This window comes from Bubalus bubalis, chromosome 3 (assembly GCF_019923935.1).
Source record: "Bubalus bubalis isolate 160015118507 breed Murrah chromosome 3, NDDB_SH_1, whole genome shotgun sequence".
Classification (NCBI taxonomy): Eukaryota; Metazoa; Chordata; class Mammalia; order Artiodactyla; family Bovidae; genus Bubalus; species Bubalus bubalis.
Window position 1 is genome coordinate 67,229,020 of NC_059159.1, and position 21,832 is coordinate 67,250,851.

General features: G+C 37.9%; 1 protein-coding gene across 1 annotated transcript in view; it reads left to right on the forward strand.

The window, feature by feature from the left end:
- Positions 1-21,832, forward strand: part of GALNTL6 (polypeptide N-acetylgalactosaminyltransferase like 6) — a 1,476,265-nt gene that overhangs the window by 597,562 nt on the left and 856,871 nt on the right. The window contains exon 3 of the mRNA XM_025281307.2: positions 20,877-21,015. Within this exon, the coding sequence (XP_025137092.2) occupies positions 20,877-21,015 (139 nt within the window). The remainder of the gene's footprint in view (positions 1-20,876; positions 21,016-21,832) is intronic.

A 21,832-nucleotide genomic window follows, 5' to 3' on the forward strand; every position in this document is an offset into this window, starting at 1 on the left:
GTCTGGTATTCCCATCTCTTTCAGAATTTTCCATAGTTTATTGTGATGTGCACAGTACAAAGCTTTGGCATAGTCAATGAAGCAGAAATAGATGTTTTTCTGGAACTCTCTTGCTTTTTTGATGATCCAGAGGATGTTGGCAATTTGATCTCTGGTTCCTCTGCCTTTTCCAAAATCAGCTTGAACATCTGGAAGTTCACAGTTCACGTATTGCTGAATCCTGGCTTGGAGAATTTTGAGCATTACTTTACTAGCATGTGAGATGAGTGCAATTGTGCAATAACTTGAACATTCTTTGTCATTGCCTTTCTTTGGGTTTGGAATGAAAACTGACCTTTTCCAGTCCTGTGGCCACTGCTGAGTTTTCCAAATTTGCTGGCATATTGAGTGTAGCACTTTCACAGCATCATCTTTCAGGATTTGAAATCGCTCAACTGAAATTCCATCACCTCCACTAGCTTTGTTCATAATGATGCTTTCTAAGGTCCCATCACTTCATGGGAAATAGATGGAGAAACAGTGGAAACAATGTCAGATTTTATTTTTTTGGGCTCCAAAATCACTGCAGATGGTGAATGCAGCCATGAAATTAAAAGACACTTACTCCTTGGAAAGAAAGTTATGACCAATCTAGATAGCATATTCAAAAGCAGAGACATTACTTTGCCAACAAAGGTCCGTCTAGTCAAGGCTATGCTTTTTCCTGTGGTCATGTATGGATGTGATTGTTAGACTATAAAGAAAGCTGAGCACTGAAGAATTGATGCTTTTGAACTGTGGTGTTAGAGAAGAGTCTTGAGAGTCCCTTGGACTGCAAGGAGATCCAACCAGTCCATCCTCAAGGAGATCAGTCCTGGGTGTTCATTGGATGGACTGATGCTAAAGCTGAAACTCCAATACTTTGGCCACCTCATGTGAAGAGTTGACTCATTGGAAAAGACCCTGATGCTGGGAGGGATTGGGGCAGGAGGAGAAGGGGATGACAGAGGATGAGATGGCTGGATGGCATCACCGACTCGATGGACAAGAGTTTGGGTAAACTCCGGGAGTTGGTGATGGACAATGAGGCCTGGCGTGCTGCAATTCATGGGGTCACAAAGAGTCAGACACGACTGAGCGATTGAACTGAACTGATGTTTGGCTATTAGAGAATAGTTTGGGGAAATTGTAGTCCAAATGATGAATAGGAAAAAGAATATCAGTGGAGTGAGGGTCTTAATGAGGAGCAAGGACACGTATAAGAGGAATAAGTAAATGAGCAAACCAGAAGGATAAGATGATTTTTATGGTGGTCTTAGTGGTGGATCCCTTTGGGGTCATGACAATGCCAACATGTGACCATGAACTGATGACTGAGATAGAATAGGAGGTCATTTAGAGAGACCAGTACATTTGATGAGCTTTCTGTGTATAAGATGAAATCACCAAGGATAATGGTGGGACTTTGTAGACTGGGTAACTCTATGTTTTTATTCAGTTACTAAGTCATATCTAACTCTTTGTGACCCTGTGGACTGCAGCACTCCAGGCTCCTTTGTCCTTCACAATCTCCTAGTGTTTGTTCAGACTCACTCATGTTCATTGAGTCAATGATACCATCCAACCATCTCATCCTCTGCCACCCCCTACTCCTCCTGCCCTCAGGCTTTCCCAGCATCAGGGTCTTTTCCAATAAGGTGGCTTTTCACATCAGGTGATAAAAGTATTGGAGGTTCAGCTTCAACATCAGTCCTTCCAGTGAATATCCAGGGTTGATTTCCTTTAGGATTGACTGGTTTGATTTCTTTGCAGTCTAAGGGACTCTTAGGAGTCTTCTCTAGCCCCACAGTTTAAAAACATCAATTCTTAGGCACTTAGCTTTCTTTATGGTCCAGCTTTCACATCCTGTTTTCTTGTTCCACTCTTTTACTTCAGAATGCATATTCTTTTTTTTACATGCAGATTTATTATTGGAATAGAGAGTTGCTTGACAATGTTGTGTTAGTTTCTGTTGTATAGCAAAGTGAATCAGTTGTAAGTATACGTATATCCACTCCCTCCCACCCCCCAACCCCACCCCTCTAGGTCCACAGTACACTAAGCTAAGCTTACTGCCAGATGGCATAATTTTTTTTTAACAATTTTTTGAGAGATAGTTGATTTACAACATCATGTTAGTTTCAGGTATACAGAAAAGTGTTTGCTTTATACACACACACACACATGCATATGTGTGTGTATGCTCAGTCACTCAGTCATGTCCAACTCTTTGCAACCCAATGGACTGTAACCCAACAGGCTCCTCTGTCCATGGGATTCTCCAAGCAAGGATAATGGAGTGGTTGCCATGCCCTCCTCCAGAGGATCTTCCAGACACAGGGATTGACCCATGTCTCTTATGTCTCCTGCATTGGCAAATTCTTTACCACCAGCACCACGTGTCCTGGTTTTACAGTTTCCACGAGGGCTAGAACCATCTGTGTTTTTAGATCTATTTTCCGCATCCTATTACAGCTCCCAGCATGTAACAGGTTAGTAATCATTGTTTTTTTTCTTAATGAATTAATTTATGAAAACTTCTGGTCAGAACATTCTCAGAGTGTTTTTTGAGAGCAAATTGTAATTTCAAGGATTAGCTGAATGAGACCCAGAACTCATACAACAGATACTAGTTATCCTAACCTAATGGGTCAAGTTATAAAAATCCAGAGATTGTACCAGCAGAAATTAAAAGGTAATTTCCAATTGTATTTGCATTTTCTTCTTTTCTCTCTTCTGTTCACCATCTGAGAGACGAGTAACTGCAGAAGTTTAACACTTCTGCCAGGCAGAAGCTGTAGCTATTTTGTACTGGCCGTGATTGCCCTTTATGAATGTTTAAATTTTATTTTTTGTGAAATATTGGGGGATATGCAGCGGGATGAATTGAGTGATTCGGGTTGACATACATACACTACTATATATCAATATAAAATTGATAACTGAAAAGAAACTACTGTCTAGCTCAGGGAACTCTACCCAGTGTTCTGTGGTGACCTAAATGGGAAGAAATCTGAAAAAGAGAGGACACCTGTATAACCGATTCACTTTGCTGTGCAGAAGAAACTAACACCACATTGTAGAGTAAAAAAATTAATGAAAAGTTGTTTAATAATTTTATTTATTTATTTTTGGCTGTGCTGGGTCTTTACTGCTGCATGGGCTTTTCTCTAGGAGGGGAGAGTGGAGTGCAGTTGCGGTACCCTGGCTTCTCAGTGCGGGGGCTTCTCTTGTTTGGAACACAAGCTCTAGAGCACGAGGGCTTCGGTGGCTGTGGCTCCTGGGCTCTAGGGCACAGCTTCAATATTTGTGGTGCCAGGCTTAGATGCCCTGTGGCACGTGGGATCTTCTCAATCCAGAATTAAACCTGTCTCCTGCATTAGCAGGTGGATTCTTTACCACTGAGCCACCAGGGAAGCTCTAATTTTTTTTTTTTAATAAAGAAATAGAAAATTAATGATAGAACCAAAAAAAAAATGGCCATGTATAACATGCTCTGAAAAAGAAAATAAGGCTTCCGTATGTGCTTCGGTTCAGTGTTTTTGATGCTTCTCCTTTCAGCCATCAGTTTAAACTGTTCAATGAAAATTAGGTTGATAAAAGAATGAGATGTGTTGTGAATACGAGCTAAGATTTCCGTCCTCTGAGTTCCGCTGTGTCCTCTGATGCCCTCGTTCTCCCATCATGCAGTGGGGTGGTGATCAACTCCTCTTCATCATAATTCTTAAGTTGTCTCCTCACTACACTACAGGTGACCTTCTCGAATGAGTTTCCCCTTCAAGGATCATTTCCTCCCCACATTTGAAAATATCATAATGTTTTAATTATTATTTTCTTATTCTGTGTTATCTGATAATTATCATAATTTAACTTCCTAACTGACATTAAAAAAAAGGCATTTTTTTCTCAAACTACATTTTTTTCTTAATCGACAGTAATTGTTTAAAAAAAAAAAACAACACAAAAACATATGTGATAATTATGGGACTGAATGGCATCTCCAAAACCTATTTTTTGACATCCTCAAAACTGATTGTCCTTTAAAATGACCTGAGAAGCTACAGCCTTTAAGGACTGGCACAAACCTGGCAAAAATCACTCTCAGAAACAGTGACAAAGACAGCTCACTGGCAGTGAGTTATTAAGTGAGGTAGAACTGAGAGCCGTAAGATCAGACCCCGCCCCCGCAACTCTGCACAATTAAGCTTAGTTACCAGATAAGGATGTGGATGTGGTTCACCAACTCTCCCGAAAGATACGAGAGTCACTCCTTTCAATGATGCTGGACCTACATTTGTCAAGAGACTTGACTGCTTCTTCAGACGGACCTTTCAGTTATTACCTCTGGGGTTAGGAGAGAGTCATCTTACAACTCATCATTTTTGTTATTATTATTATTAGATAAGAATTCATTGCCTTCTCATCTAAATCGTACAGGAGAGCATTGCATTCCTGTCCTAGATTTCATTTCTCCATTTGACTCTTTATAATGGATTATCCTTACTGATTTTATCTACCTTATTTGGGAAAGAAGACTCTTGACACTGAAGGTCTAGGGACCCAATGTTCATCTCTGCTTTGGGATCAATTTGCTTTAACTTAATGTTGCTGCTGCTACTGCTGCTAAGTCGCTTCAGTCGTGTCCAACTCTGTGCGACCCCGTAGACGGCAGCCCACCAGGCTCCGCGGTCCCTGGGATTCTCCAGGCAAGAACACTGGAGTGGGTTGCCATTTCCTTCTCCAATGCATGAAAGTGAAAAGTGAAAGTGAAGTCGCTCAGTCGTGTCTGACTCTTCGCGACCCCATGGACTGCAGCCTACCAGCTCCTCCGTCCATAGGATTTTCCAGGCAAGAGTACTGGAGTGGGGTATCATCGCCTTCTCCAAACTTAATGTTAAATTCCCAATTAATACAGCAGAAAATTGATACATAAAATCTAAACCTAATAAATCCGTGTAAAAAAATTAGTATTATACTTACAATATAGAAGCTAACCATCCGTCAATAAAAGTAAAAGAACTAGCAGTGCTGCTTTCTATAAGCAGGGCATTGGAAATAGGTCAAACATAGAAGAATAAAAGTTAATTTTCATTTTAATAATCATTGTATCCACATTTAATTTTAACCATTTTATGATGCCATGGAAATACAAAAGACTGCATATATTTTTTGGAGATCTTTAGCTATAATTTTATTTAAATTTATTTATTTTTAATTGGAGTATAATTGCTTTACAATATTATGTTCATTTCTGCCACACATCAACATGAATGAGCCATAGATATGCATATGTTGCCTCCTTCTTAAACCAACCTTCCACCTCATACCCCATCCTTCCCCTCTAGGCTGTCACAGAACACTGGATTTGAACTCCCTGCATCATGCAGTAAATTTCCACTGGCTATCTAATTTTACATATGGTAATGTATATGTTTCCATGCTACTCTCTCTATTTGTCCCACTGTCTCCTTCTCGCACTGTGTCTTCAAGTCTGTTCTCTATATATATATCTATGTATCCACTGCTGCCCTGCATATAGGCTCATCAGTACCATCTATCTAGAAACCATATATATATATATATGTTAATATATATTTTATTTCCTCTTTCTGACTTACTTCACTCTGTATAATAGGCTCTAAGTTCATCTACCTTATTAGAATCGAGTCCAATGTGTTCCTTTATGTCTAAATAATACTCCATTGTGTATATATACCATGACTTCTTATCCATTCATCAGTTAGTGGACATCTAGTTTGCTTCCATAGTCTAGCTATTGTAAATAGCTCTGCAATGAACATTGGAGTACATGTGTCTTTTTCAATTATGGTTTCCTCAGGGTATATGCGCAGTACTGGGAGTGTTGTGTCAAATGATAGTTTTATTCCTAGTTTTTTAAGGAATCCCCATACTGTTCTCCATAGTGGCTGTATCAATTTACATTCCCACCAACAGTGCAAAAGTGTTCCCTTTTCTCCACATTCTCTCCAGCATATATTGCATGTAGACATTTGATGGTGGCATTCTGACCACTAAGAGTTGATACGTCATTGTAGTTTTGGTTTGCATTTCTCTAATAATGAACGAGGCTGAACATCATTTCATGTGTATATTAGCCATCTGAATGTCTTCTTTGGAGAAATGTCTGTTTAGGTCTTCTGCCCACTTTTGGATTGGGTTTTTAATGTTTCTACTATTGAACAGAATGAGTTGCTTATATATTTTTGAGATTAATCCTTTGTCGGTTGTTTGATTTGCTATTATTTTCTCCCATATGAGGGTTGTCTATTCACCTTATTTATAGTTTCCTTTGCTGGCCAGCTTCCCTGGTGGGTCAGATGGTAAAGCGTCTGCCTGCAATGTAGGAGACCCAGGTTTGATCCCTGAGTTGGGACAATCCCCTGGAGAAGGAAATGACAACCCACTCCAGTATTCTTGCCTGGAAAATCCCATGGACAGAGAATCCTGGTAGGCTAGAGTCCACGGGGTCGCAAAGAGTCAGACACAACTGAGCGACTTCACTTTCTTTCTTTCTTGCTGGCCTACACAAATTTGAAGTGTATACCATCACCTTTGACCTAAGATACCCCTGCAAAGCTATAATCATAGTCAAGAAAGTTAAGATATATTACCAAAAGTTTAATATAGCCCTTGGTAATCCCTTCTCCTTTCCTTCTAGCCAACCCGTAATCCCATCTTTCATATACTTTTTGTCACTATAGGTTAGTTTGAATTTTCTAGAAATTTATATGAACAAAATAATATATTGATAGTATATACTCTATTTCATCTGATTTCTGTCACTTGGTGCCATTGGTTTTAGGGTCATCATATGCACATAAAACTTCTACTCTTTTTATTATGAAGTAGTATCCCAGTATTTATGGGCTTCCCAGGTTGCTCAGTGGTAAAGAATGCGCCTGCCAATGCAGGAGACACAGGTTTGGTCCCTGAGTCAGGAAGATCCCCTGGAGAAGGAAATGGCAACCCTCTCCAGTATTCTTCCCTGGAGAATCCCATGGACAGAGGAGCCTGGCAGGCTACAGTCAAAGGGGTCGCAAAAAGTCAGACACAATTTAGTGAATGAGTGCTTGCACACACACACATACACACACACACACACACATATTCTAGTGTCTGGACACACTGCAGTGTGTTTATCCATCTCCCTTTCCATGGACTATTGGTTGTTTCCAGTTTGGAGCTATTGTAACTAAAAGTATTATGAGCAGTCATGCACAGGTTTTAAGTGCACACATGCTCACTTTTTTCTTGTGTAAACACCTAAGAGTGGCGTGCCTAGATCATGTATTATATATGTATGTAAAGTTTTAGAAAACTTTCAAATTGTTTACCAAACTGTTTTTTACAATTTTCTATTCCAGTAGCAAACATATAATGATTCCAGTGCTTCTGTATTCTTGCCTAAACTTGGTATGGCTATTCCTTTTAGTTTGGTGATTCTAATAGGCATGGAATAGCACGTCATTGTTTTTAATTGGTGTCATCCTGATGACAAATGATTCACTTAAAGCTGAGGGGTGTGTTTACATTTGCACTGAGATGAGCTTTTTGGTTTTCTCCCTGCCCCTTGCCTCCTTCCCTCAATTTCTTTGTGTCGTTTCTGGTGATGAATATCAGTATGATTTTAATATCTTTGAGTAAAAGGGAGGGAGCGTTTTGTTATCATGCCATATTTCACCATCTTCAAGAGGAAGTTTTTCCAGTTTTTGACTATTACTCTGATTTGTAAGTATTTCTCTGTAAATAGTCCATTCCTTTAGATAAATTGGTGATTTATAGATGATAGATAATCTTGCAAGTTCTACTTCCTTGAATAAACCATAGCTGACACAATATCTGTAGATAAATCAGAGATTATGCAGCCTTCATAATAGAGGATCACTGTTTTTGAAGGAACATTCAGTAAAAAAAATGAAATTGTTGAAAATAAAAAAATATATAAACAGATATGAAAAATTCAGTACAGAATTTCAAAGATATATTGACAAAATCTCCCTAACTAGTAGCACAAATGAAAAAGAAAGAACAGATGAGAAAAATAATTTTAAGAAATTGTATGACCAATTCAAAACATCAAAGATTTCTTGACAACCAATCTTGAGTTATCATTTCCAGAATGATTCAATCAGACAAGAAAAATTGCTTGAGTGAGGCATGGAATTAGAACTGAACATTTCAGGAAATGTATCCACAGGATGAGAATAGTTTATTCCTTTTATGCTAAGCCACTTCAGTTGTGTCCAACTCTGTGCGACCCCATAGACGGCAGCCCACCAGGCTCCGCCGTCCCTGGGATTCTCCAGGCAAGAATAGTGGAGTGGGTTGCCATTTCCTTCTCCAATGCAGGAAAGTGAAAAGTGAAAGTGAAGTCACTCCGTTGTGTCCGACTCTTAGCGACCCCATGGACTGCAGCCCACCAGGCTCCTCCATCCATGGAATTTTCCAGGCAAGAGTACTGGAGTGGGGTGCCATTGCCTTCTCCATTCCTTTTATAGTTATAGTTATAGTTATATATATGTGTATATATATATATATATATATATAGTTACCTAGATGTAATTAATCAGTTCCTAGTTAATGAAGAAAGTATAATAAAATATATATGAATAGCAGTAGAAAATTTTAGTATAAAGATGGGAAGGCTATCTGGTTACTTAAAATATAGACATTTCTGATATTAATGATGTGAACTTAGTCTTTAAGACATTACTGTAAATCTAAGCAGTTTAACATTCCATTAAAATCTCTTCACTCAACAACATTACTAGAGTTATTGATTGCATATTTCATGTGTCTATGCCTTCTTTATGCCACATTTGTTGGAACAATGAAAAGTTTATGAAACAAGGACCACAGAAAATTTTTCACTCCATCACTACAGGAATGGGAGAAAGAATCATTTATACTTCAGTCAGCTTTTTGGAAGCCTATTTTGGTTCCCTAGAAATGTAAATCCACTCGTCTTGAAATCAAGACATGTATGTTAACATATAGTGCTTAGTGTGGAGTTTCAGAAATCGCCTTCTTTTGTCCATTTGATAACCAAAGTTATCTCTTCACCACTCCCCCAACCACCCAGGCCAGACTGAGGATGTGATATTCATGCTGTTTTTATCTTTGATGACAATAGCACATGTCATCATTTTCATCCCTTCATCTCTTCTCATGCATCCAGCTTCCTTAATAGTCTGCTGAACAAGATTTTACTGGTTCTTCAGCCTCATGTAAAATTTTATCATAAATAGTGTGTGCTCTAGAAGGTATGTGTTGCCATTCATAATCAAAATTAATATGTTGTTTTTATGAAGAAACTATTTTCAATGTGACATATATCTATACTTATCACTCAGTGTGAAAGCTGAGATCATTTCAGGTTCCTTGTTACTGTTGTTCAGTCACTCAGTCGTGCCCAACTACTTGTGACCCTCATGGACTGCAGCACACTGGCTTCCCTGTCCTTCACCATCTCCTGGAGCTTGCTCGAACTCATGTCCATTGAGTCAGTGATGCCATCCAACAATCTCGTCCTCTGTCTTCCCCTTCTTCTCCAATATTTAATCTTTCCCAACATCAGGGTCTTTTCTAATGAGTCAGCTCTTTGCATCAGGTGGCCAGAGTATTGGAGTTTCAGCTTCAGCATCAGTCCTTCCAATAAATATTCAGGATTGATTACCTTTATGATTGACTGGTTGGATCTCCTTGCAGTCCAAGGGACTTTCAAGAGTCTTCTCCAACACCACATTTCAAAAGCATCAGTTCTTTAGTGCTCAACCTTCTTTATGGTCCATCACTCACATCCATACATGACTACTGAGAAAGCCATAGCTTTGACTACACAGACCATTGTTGGCAAAGTAATGCCTCTGCTTTTTAATATGCTGTCTAGGATGGTCATAGATTTTCTTCCAAGGAGCAAGTGTCTTTTAATTTCATGGCTGCAGCCACCATCTGCAGTGAATTTGGAGCTCAAGAAAAGAAAGTCTATCACTATTTCCATTGTTTCCCCATCTATTTGCCATGAAGTGATGGGACCAGATGCCATGATCTTCATTTTTTGAATGTTCAGCTTTAAGTCAGCTTTTCCACTCTCCTCTTTCACTTTAATCAACAGGCTCCTCAGTTTCTCTTCACTTTCTGCCTTGATGGTGGTGTCATCTGCATATCTGAGGATATTGATTATTGCTCTTGGCAGTCTTGATTCCAGCTTGTGCTTCATCCAGCCCAGCATTTCACAGGATGTTAAACTGCATAGAAGTTAAATAAGGCTTTGAAAAATATACAGCCTTGATGTACTCCTTTCCCAATTTGGAACCAGTTCATTGTCCCATGTCTGGTTCTAACTGTTGCTTCTAGACCTGCATACAGGTTTTGCAGGAGTCAAGTCAGATGATCTGGTATTCCGATCTCTTTTAAGAATTTTCCAGTTTGTTGTGATCCACACAGTCAAAGGCTTTAGTATAGTCAATGAAGCAGAAATAGATGTTTTCTGGAATTCTCTTTATTTTTCTTGTGAATATTTAACTAAAATAATTTTTTTAATTTATTTAGAATCACAGCCTCTATATTTTCCTTATTATGTAGTATAATGTAATTTCAGTTATTTCCTTAGGCTCTACACAATGCCACTATTAAAAGATGATAAAGTTAACTATTACTTTGTTGATCAGACTTGTATTTATTACAAGGAATACATTTATTGATAAGAATATACCCCCACCCACATCTTAGCTTCAGTTATGTTTTCTTTGCTAATCTTCCTTTCTCTTGCTGCTTTGATTCTAATTTACCTTTTTACCAGTGGTTTCGTTATTTTCTTTGCATTTTTTCCACTCTTTGATGGGTTTGATCTCAACTTCTTCTCTGTATACTTCAAATGACATGCGGGTGCAATGTGATCATGTTGCCTTACTTTTTTAGAAGAGATAAAAAATGTTCAAGCCATGGAACTCTGACAGTCTGTGAAAATTATACAAAGAAGAATGCTAACAGGCCAAGTCAGATGCTTTTGACAGTAATGTTCCATTTAAAAATAAAAAGTTGTCACTTCCTGGGGAATTCACTGCATAAGAATTAAATCAAGCACTTCCCCTTAGAGGAGTGAGGATTGAAGGAGAGATAAGATGCAGAAATCTTATTGTATATGTTACACATACTTTCTGAACCAGACTTAGTCCTGCTTATCATTAGACCTTAAGGATTAAGAAAATTTTATATTTGTAACTGTGTAGGTAAAACCAGTGTGCACCAGTGATGAATTAAGTTAAATAAGCTTTCAAATGGTTGGGATGTTGAGGGAAAATATTTCTTAACATAATTTCTCCTGTGTTGTCTGAAGACAATGAAGCTTTTTATGATAATTCAAAGAATAACTACACAATTAGGAAACAAAGCCTCTCCCCAAGATCATATTAAAGCTGAAAAATGATAGAACACTAAGATTTCTTTATAAATGTGTCTCTTTTAGACATTTTGTTGTTTAGTTGCTAAGTTGTGTCCAACTCCTTGTGACCCCATGGACTATAGCCCACCAGGCTACTCTGTCCATGGGATTCTCCAGACAAGAATACTGGAATGGGCTGCCATTTCCTTCTCCAGGGATCTTACTAACCCAGGGATCGAACCCACATCTCCTGAATTGGCAGGCGGATTCTTTACCACCGAAAAACATGGGAAGCATTTTAGACATAAGCAATTCTTAATTTCTTTCAGAGCAAATCCTTATCAACAACATCAATTCATGTATATAGATTTATATCAGCTCCACTTTAAAGATCTGTGCTCAGAATGAATGTAAATACTTCTTGCTACTTAACTCCTTATAGCCTAAATCAAAATATAGGTAAGGTTTTTAATATAAAAAATACCCATATCTCTGGTAACTGTTCTTTTTAAAACTGAGGTTTCCATAATCAGACAATGGAGATGTAATGTTATTACCAAAAATGAATGGTTATTATCAATATAAGTTTTTAGGTAACCAAGTTAGCGTTAGTTTATTCTGTAACCCAATGTGTATAGTTTTAGTTTTCCCCAGCTGTGTACTCCTTTAACATTGAGGTAAGTGTTCTGGGTATTTTGCATTTCCAAATACACATTTAAGTCAGCTCATCTCACTACATAAAACATCCCAATCACGTACACAATAACATTGCCACCAGTAAGGAAGCAAGCACTCCCAAGATTTCAACTTGGATTACTTTATAGACTAGTGATCGGTTCCTTGAGAAATGACCACTTAAAGATACCTCTTCCAATCCAAGATCATGCTCTGTTACTCCAATTATTTAGTTATTCATTAACTTCTTTCAGCAGTGTTTCCTGTATTGTCAGTATGGGGAGCAACCTTGTGCATATTTTGTTAGGTTTATTCCTAGGTAATTGATATTTTCATGTTATTTTAAAAAGTGTATTTCAAATTTGTTGTTAGTGCATTAAGAACTGGTTCTATATTGACCTTCATCAGTAAAAACTGACAAAGTTACATCAGTTTTCATAGTTTTCCAGTTTTGTCTCTTTTTTTGGTATACATTCATGTCATTTAAAATGAATTAGTCTTTATTCTTCCTTTGCAGTATTTACAGCTCTTATTTCTTCTTAAAGACATTTCTCTTGATTGCCCCAAGTAGATAGCATCAAGATTGCAGATTGAGTTGAGGTAAAAACATTTGACATTTTCTTGTTTTCAGCCTCGGTGTGGAAAGTGTTCTGCTTCACCAATAACGTATGATATTTGCCACATTGTTCATGCGGTTACCCTTTGTCACATATTTAAAGTCCCCTTCTGTTCCTAGATTACTGGAAATTTCCATTAGTGTTGAGTTTTATCAAATGATATTTTTTAAATATTGAAATAATATGACCTGTTCTTCAATGTGACTTATATTGATGAATTTGAATGTTAAGTCAACATTGTATTGCTGGAATAAATCCCACTTGGTCATTATAAACTGTCTTTTAAAATATTGGTAGAGTCATTTTGCTAATGTTTTGTTAAGTTTTTTTTTTTTAATCTATATTCCTGAGAGACATAGATCTGATATTTTCCTTTCCTATAATACTCTTCCCTGGTTTTGATATCAGGCTTATGCTGATACTCTAAAAAGATATTTTAGAGTCTGTCTTTTCTAAAAATATTCCTGTAAAGATGGCACTATTTCTTACTTTGACGTTTGGAAAAATAAATTCATCAGGGAATCCATGTAGGTCTGGAGTTTTCCTTTTCATTTTAATGTAATGCCCTCAAGGTCTATTCACATTGTCTCAAATAGAAGGATTTCCTTCTTTCTGATAGGTGAAGAATAACCTGTTGTAAATGCTAATCAAAATAAGTTGGCAGAGAAGACAAATGCTCAGTGATATCACTTTATATATGAATGTAAAAATCCTTAGTCCATAGAGAAAAAATGAAGTGGTGATAATGACTGGCTAGGGTTGAGGGAAGTGGGGAGATATTGGTCAAACAATACAAACTGTGAGTTGTAACATGAGTAAGTTCTGGAATCTTTTGTCACCTAAATAGTCCATTGTATTATTTCATGTTTTTCCTTGGTTAGGTTTTGTGTTGTGCATTCCTACGAGGTTTTGAACTGTCACCCTAGAGATTCCAGTATGGATTATTGATTTATTGCACTCTAATTAGGACTTTTACCACTTTCAGAATAATTCAAAACCAACAATTCACCACCTTTCCACCCAAGCCTCCAACTCCGGCCGTAACAAACCTTAGCTGGAGTTCCTAGGCACACTTTACACTCTCAGGTCTCTGAACCACGCCTGTAACACTTCTGCCTGTTTACCTTTTGCCTTCCTTACCTCTGCCGAGAGGTCCCGTATCACTGAGAGACATTCCTCCTGCATTAATTAATTAAGTGCATTCATTCATCTCACAGAAATGCTGTGGGGCAAGCCACGTGATCTATATGAGACTTATAGACTCATAGATAGCAAGACATTGTCCATCCCTCCAGGAACTCATGGACGATCACACTTCTTTTTTAACCACAATGATCTGCTTTTTAAAAATTTTTCTGTTAAACATGATATCATAGGTAATAACTCTGATGTTCATCATTTAATCCCCAGCCCCTGTCTCAGAGTAGTTGCTTAATTTGTGGTTTTGAATAAATACATAAGTATCTTTATTTCTTCCCTGGTGGCTCAGATGGTAAAGAATCTGCCTGCAATGCAGGAGACGTGGGTTCGATCCCTGGGTCGGGAAGATCCCCTGGAGGAGGAAATGGCAATCCACTCTAGTGTTCTTGCCTGGGAAATCCCATGCACAGGGGAGCCTGGTAGGCTGTACAGTCCATGGGGTCAAAAGGAGTCAGATATGACTGAGCACAAACACTTTTACTTTCACTTTCAATGAACCCAAATCTTATCACTTCCTTATCTGTATAAGGCTCAAAAATGTTTATTAGGTTATCTGCTATGCGGCAGGCACTCTTCCAGGTCCTGGGGATATTTGGGGACACAGAAGAAAGGCCCTACTTGCATGAAGCTTCTATCCCAATTGGAAGATTGCTGATTAACAGGCAAAAACATAAATGTAGAATAGCAAGCTATATGAGGCTTATATATATATATATATAAGCAGATTTGGGATCTAGAGAGGGTGTGGAGTGCTGTGTATGATGGTTTAAGATGTGTTGATTATGAAAAACCTCTCCAAAAAAATTAAATTTTATCAAAGGCTTGATTATATAGATTTTTAATGAATTTTTATTGGAGTTTAGTTGCTTTATAATATTGTCTTAGTTTCCACTGTACAGCAGAATGAATCAGCTGTTTGTAAACATGTATTCCCCCCTTCCTTTTGTGCTTCCCATTCAGGTCACCACAGAGCACTGAGTTTCCTGTGCTATATACACAGTAGGTTCTCATTAGTTATCTATTTTATACACAGTATCAATAGTGTATATATGTCAATCCCAATCTCCCAACTCAATCTCCCAACTCACACCACCCGCACTTTCCCTCTCATTGTCCATGTATTTCTCCTCTACATCAGTATCTTTATTTCTGCTTTGCAAATAGCATCATTTGTACCATCATTTTCTAGATTCCACATATATGTGTTAATAGACAATTTTTTTTTTTTGGTCTTTCTGACTTTTCACTCTGTATGACAGTCTCTAGGCCCATCAGTGTCTCTGTAAATGGCACCATCTTGTTCTTTTTCCTGGGTATTATCCCACTGTATGTGTGTACTACTTCTTTATCCATTCATCTGTCAATGGGCATTTCGGTTCTTTCCATATCTTGACTATTTTAAATAGTGTTGCTATGAACATTGGGAAGCCTATCTTTTCAAATTAGAGTTTTTCTCTTTTCAGATCTATGGCCAGAAGTGGGGTTGCTAGGTCATATGGCAATTCTGGAGAAGGCAATGGCAACCCACTCCAGTACTCTTGCCTGGAAAATACCATGGACAGAGGAACCTGTTAGGCTGCAGTCCATGGGGTCACTAAGAGTCGGACTATATGACTTCACTTTCACTTTTCACTTTTATGCATTGGAGAAGGAAATGGCAACCCACTCCAGTGTTCTTGCCTGGAGAATCCCAAGGACGGGGGAGCCTGGTGGGTTGCCGTCTATGGGGTCGCACAGAGCCATACACAACTGAAGCAACTTAACGGCAGCAGCAGCATGGCAATTCTATTTTTACTTTTATATGTGGCATTTTAAAGCAAGAAAGAAAATGACAAATTATTCATTAAATGTCAATCCTGTAACACCTAGCCATTTGTTTAATGATAAAGTGATGTTTTCCTCACATCTCACACCAGAACAAGTTCCAGATGGTTCAAAAATTTTAATGAATAAAACAAAACAAAATGTTAGTAAAATTGAATTCATGAATTTTTAAAATAATAGTACAGTAGGACCTGATTTATCTATAAATGTAATGTGTAAATAAGAAACAAAGTAAAAACATAAAATAATCTGGATGGAAAAAAATCTTAGATTTATCTTGATCCACTCGGATAATCCCTTGTAATTGATGCATTAAGCCATTGACATTCACAGTGATTACTGATATAGTTTTCATTAATCTCTACCTTATTCATTGCTGCTTTCCGTTTGTCATCCATTTCCTTGTTTGTCTTATACTTCTCTGTCTTTTGCGTTTTGAACTGAGCATTTTATATGATACCATTTTTCTCCACGTCTTAGTATACCCGTTATGCTTCTTTTTTTTTTCAACTAAAGAAATTTATTTACTTTTTTTCTAGGTACATAGATGACAAAGTTATAAACAAGTTTTGATACATAGGAAAAGCCTTCTGTCCAACTCTTTTTGCTCAATGAATCATCACAATAATTTTTACAATTTTTAAAACACTACACAGCTTTCTTGGGCTGAAGTGATCACAAGAATATTGATACTGGTATATTCCAGCTAGTTACTTCTGAACTGTAGTGTTGGAGAAGACTCTTGAGAGTCCCTTGGACAGCAAGGAGATCCAACCAGTCCATCCTAAAGGAGATCAGTCCTGAATATTCATTGGGAGGACTGATGCTGGAGCTGAAACGCTAATACTTTGGCCACCTGATGTGAAGAACTGACTCATTTGAAAAGACCTGGATGCTGGGAAAGGTTGAAGACAGGAGGAAAAGGGGATGACAGAGGATGAGATGGTTGGATGGCATCACCGACTCAGTGAACATGAGTTTGAGTAAACTCCGGGAGTTGGTGATGGACAGGGAGGCCTAGCGTGCTGCAGTCCCTGGAGTCGTGAAGTCAGATACAACTGAGTGACTGAACTGAACTGAGCTGAACATTGTTTAAAAACAGCAATGGAGAAAAGTGTTATTTAAATATCAATTTAATATACAGAAAGTACAATGTTGTTAACTCACTTGACAGTTTCTTGTTTCTCTATCAATTTAAAATTGAGATAACAGCTGTGCTTCTTTGTAACTGTTTTTAGTGGTTGCCCTAGAGTTTGCTAATGCAACTCCACTTATAAATAAAACTACAGCATTTTAACTGGAGTGTTATACCTTAAAATCATAAAATGATCCTAATTTTTAATTCCTTCCTCCTATGTCTTGTATCATTGCTGTCCTCGTTCTACTTTTCATAAGCATATGTGTGTCTATATAATGAACACAGAAATAATATAATATATAAACATATATAATCTATTACATTGTTAATATTCTACTTTGAAACAACTTCTATTAAGAATAAGAAAAATGAAAAGGCTTTATTTTTTATTTTACCTTCCTTTATTCTTTCTTCAATGCTCTTGCTTTATGTAGATCCACGTTTATAACCTATATCATTGTCCTTCTCCTTATGGAACTTTTTAATGTTTCTCACAAGGCAGGTCTAAAAGCAACAAATTCCTTCAATTTTTGTTTGTCTGCGATAGCCGTTATTTCTCCTTCACTTTTGAAGGGTGGTTTCACAGAGGATGGAGTTCTAGGTGGGTAGGTTTTTTTTTTTTGCTCAATTCTTTAATTGTCAATATAATATTTCACTCCACTGTCTTCTTGCTTCTGTGGCTTCTGGAGAGAAGTTGGATAAAATTTTATTTTCGTTCCTCTATAGGTTAAGGAGCTGTTACTCTTGTATTCTTTCAAGATTTTTTTCTTTATCTTTGATTTTCTTTATTTTGAAAATGATATGCTTCAGTGTAGTGTTTTGGTAATTGGCCTGCAAAGTGTACCCTGATCTTCAGGGATTTGTGGTTTGGAGTCTGATACTCATTTGGGGAAATTCTCTGTCATTGTTTTTTCAGATATTATCAGGTATCAATTTTCTCTCTTCTCCTTCTGTTCGCATTGTATGTGCACGTGTGCATGGTCAGTTGCTAAGTCATGCCCGACTCTTTGCGACCTCATGGACTGTAGCCCACCAGGTTCCTCTGTCCATGGGATTCTCTAGGCAAGAATACTGGAGTAGGTTGTCATTTCTTCCTCCAAGGAATCTTGCCAACCCAGGGATCAAACCTGCGTCTCCCATGTCTCCTGCATGAGCAGGCGTGCTCTTTACCACTGAGCCACCTGAGAAGCCCTCCCATTGGGTTTATGTTACCCCTTCTGTAGTAATCCCACAGTATTTGGATATTCTATTCCTCAAGTTTTTGTTCTGTTTGCTGTTTGGATTTTAATGATTCTATTGTTAAATCCTCTGGCTCAAAGGATCTTTCCTCAGCTGTACTCAGTCTACAAGGAATCCATCAAAAGCATTCTTAATTTCTGTTAAGTTTTTTCTTTTTTTTATCACTAGCGTCTATATTTTGTTCTTTCATAGAATTCCTAGCTCTCTGTTTATATGGCCCATCTGTTCTTGCATGCTATCTACTTTATCCATTAGATCCTTAGCATATTAATCATAGTTGTTTTCAACTCCTGGCCTGATCATTCCACAATTCTTGCCGTGTCTCATTCTGATGCTTGTTGTTCAATCACTGAGTCATGTCCAACTCTTTGCAACCCCATAGACTGCACAGCACTCCAGGCTTCCATGTCCTCCACTGTCTCCCAGAGTTTGCTCAAATTCATATCCATTGAGTTGGTGATGCCATCCAACCATCTCATCCTCTGCTGCCTCCTTCTCCTCCTGCCTACAATCTTTCCTAGCATCAGTATCTTTTCTAATGAGTCATCTCTTCCCATCAGATGGCCAAAGTATTGGAGCTTCAGCTTCAGCATCAGTCCTTCCAATGAATATTCAGGGTTCTTTCCTTTAGGATTGACTATTTTTATCTCTGATGAAACATGGTCCACTGGAATAGGGAATGTCAAACCATTTCAGTATTCTTACCTCGAGAAACTCAATTCTGATGCTTACTTTCTTCAAATTGTGACTTTTTTTTTTTTTTTTGCCTTTTTGACATCCCCTGTGATTTTTCGTTTTCCTTGAAAGCTGGACATGATGTACTTGGTAAAAGAAACTGCTGTAAACACACCTTTCATGATGTGATGTAGAGGTGTGTGGGAGGGCATTCAGGATTTTCCTCCCCACTTTGGTTGGGCAGGATGGTTACCATGGCTCAAGTCAGGAATTCCCTTCTCTTAGCTCCATTATGCTCAGCAGGATACACCTGAGCAGGTGAGCTCTGTTAACTAGGTTCCCCAGAGGGCAGGCCTTGTTGATGGGAAGAACCAGGCATATTTCAAAATGGTTTCTTCTATCTTCCTCCTGCCAAGAACACAAGAGAATTTTTCTCTGGTATCTACTCTGGGAGCTTTGTTGAGCTCCTGGAGATAAATATCACAATAAAATTGGAGCCTCTCTATGACTGAATCCTCGGAGACGTTTTACCTCTCAGGCTTGCCTGCTCTGAGTCTCCAGCAATTTGTTAATTACAGTTCAGATTTCTTACCCTGGACAACTGGTTCCTGGCATTTCTGCTCATGAGTCTTGCTCTGGTAAGCCTGGGCTCCTGCTTCCCCCATCTGTCTCTCCTCTCCTGTGTCTACTCCTCTCTTCTGCATCCACAAAGTGTTGTTGAGTCTGTTCAGCTTTTTATCTGCTGTTAGTACAGAAAGGAACTTTCCAAGCTCCTTCCAGGCTGAACCAGAAAACAGAAGCCTTAGATTTAAATGAAATAAACCTAGAAAATATTTACAACGTGGGTTCTTAAAAAAGCTTTAGCAAACATAATATGTAAATTGCTCTTAAATGCAGATTGTCTTATAAAAATCTCTGAAAATCTGTTTTAAAATGTAAGAAATACAGATGATAAATATATGTAAATTAATTTTTTATTACTCAAGATAAGGGAAATTAAAGTTTGAATAATCTGTATTTTTACCAGCAAATTTCAAAATATTCTGTAATGCTTCTGGGGATGTTAGAAAACTATCTACTAACTCTAAAGATATTCTGGCAACTTTATTTGCAGGAATTATCCCCCCTCTTCCAAGTATACATACCTAGGAATCTTAAGCAAGCAAATATGTTTATTAAGATTGTTTACAATATAGAATGGAGAAGACACTGGCAACCCACTCCAGTACTCTTGCCTGGAGAACCCCATGGCTGGAGGAGCCTGGTAGGCTGCAGTCCATGGGGTTTCTAAGAGTCAGACATGACTGAGCAATTTCATTTTCACTTTTCACTTTCATGCATTGGAGAAGGAAATGGCAACCCACTCCAGTATTCTTTTTTTTATTATTTAAATTTATTTATTTTAATTGGAGGCTAATTACTTTACAATATTGTATTGATTTTACCATACATCCACATGAATCCACTATGGGTGTACATGTGTTCCCCATCCTGAACCCCCCTCCCACCTCCCTCCCTGTACCATCCCTCTGGGTCATCCACTCCAGTATTCTTGCCTGGAGAATCCCAGGGATGGTGGAGTCTGGTGGGCTGCCGTCTATGAGGTTGCACAGAATTGGACACGACTGAAGCAAATTAGCAGCAGCAACAATATAGAAAGTTGAAAATAACCTAGAAATATATTTTGACCAAATACTATAAACTGGAAGGCCATGGAATAATGTCAACCATCAGAAGTAAATGAAGTATTGCCTTTTTTTTAATTCAATTATGTTTGATAAAATCAAATTATAAGGCAGTATGTATATTATCAGTATATATGTCTTCATAGAAATGTTTAAGCTCTTAGCTGTGGTTTTCACTGAGAGGTGAGATTGTACTTCTGTGTTGCTTATTTTTATTATGAGTATGTTTCATTTCTCTAAATGAAATAAAATAATGATTTGATAAAATCTTGCTGCTGGAGCGTTCTCTGGAGCATAATAACAAGATAGACTAAAGAAACACATTCACATCCTATTATCTGCTCTAGAAGTGGAAATGGTTTTTAGGCAGACACTAATCCCTTTTTCTTTTCTCCTGTTAGGGAAAGGTGAACACGGAAAACCTTACCCCCTCACTGAGGAGGACCACGACGACTCAGCTTACAGGGAAAATGGTTTCAATATTTTTGTCAGCAACAACATTGCTCTAGAGAGGTCCCTGCCAGATATCCGGCATGCCAAGTGAGTGTCCACTCGCCCGTGTGCAGGGTGGTGTCCCTTGTCTCTTTTGATTCATTATGTTTCGTGTATATAATCGTGAGTTATACAATTAAAAACTTTACCTATTAATTTTATAGAAGCCATTTATATTCCATTATTTTATATACACTTTTGGGTTTGGGGGGTTTTATTGAGGTATAGATAACTTACAATGTTGTGTTAGCGTCAATGACTGAATTACTTTGCTGTGGCATCATCGACTCAATGGAATTGAATTTGAGCAAACTCCAGGAGACAGTGAATGACAGGGAAGCCTAATATGCTGCAGTCCATGGGGTCCAAAAAGAGTCAGACATTACTCAGCGACTGAACAACAAATGGTCTATATTTACATGTATAGCTTCAGATGGATAGCATATATGTATATGACAAATTACTTTGCTATACATCTATATATATACATTTATTTATCTGTATACTATTTTTCAGATTCTTTTTCTTAATGAAACTTATAGTTACCAAAGGGGAAATGGTGTGGAGAGATAAATTAGGAGTTGGTGCTATATCCATTACTATATATAAAACAGACAACCAACATAATCTTAGGTATTTTTTATTTAACCTGAAACAGCCTCTAAAATTCCAAAAGATTAACTCTTGATGCTCAGAAGCTTAATACCCGTTTTCATTATTGAGTTGGTGGTATGCTCTCCATTTAAATTGAAATGCTTTCAGATGACATCTGTCCCTTTGCCTTTGATCACATAGATTATAAAAGGCACATTTTTCTTAGTGATTAGTGCTGTTAGAATTGTCTGCTGGTGCGTGCCTTGGACTG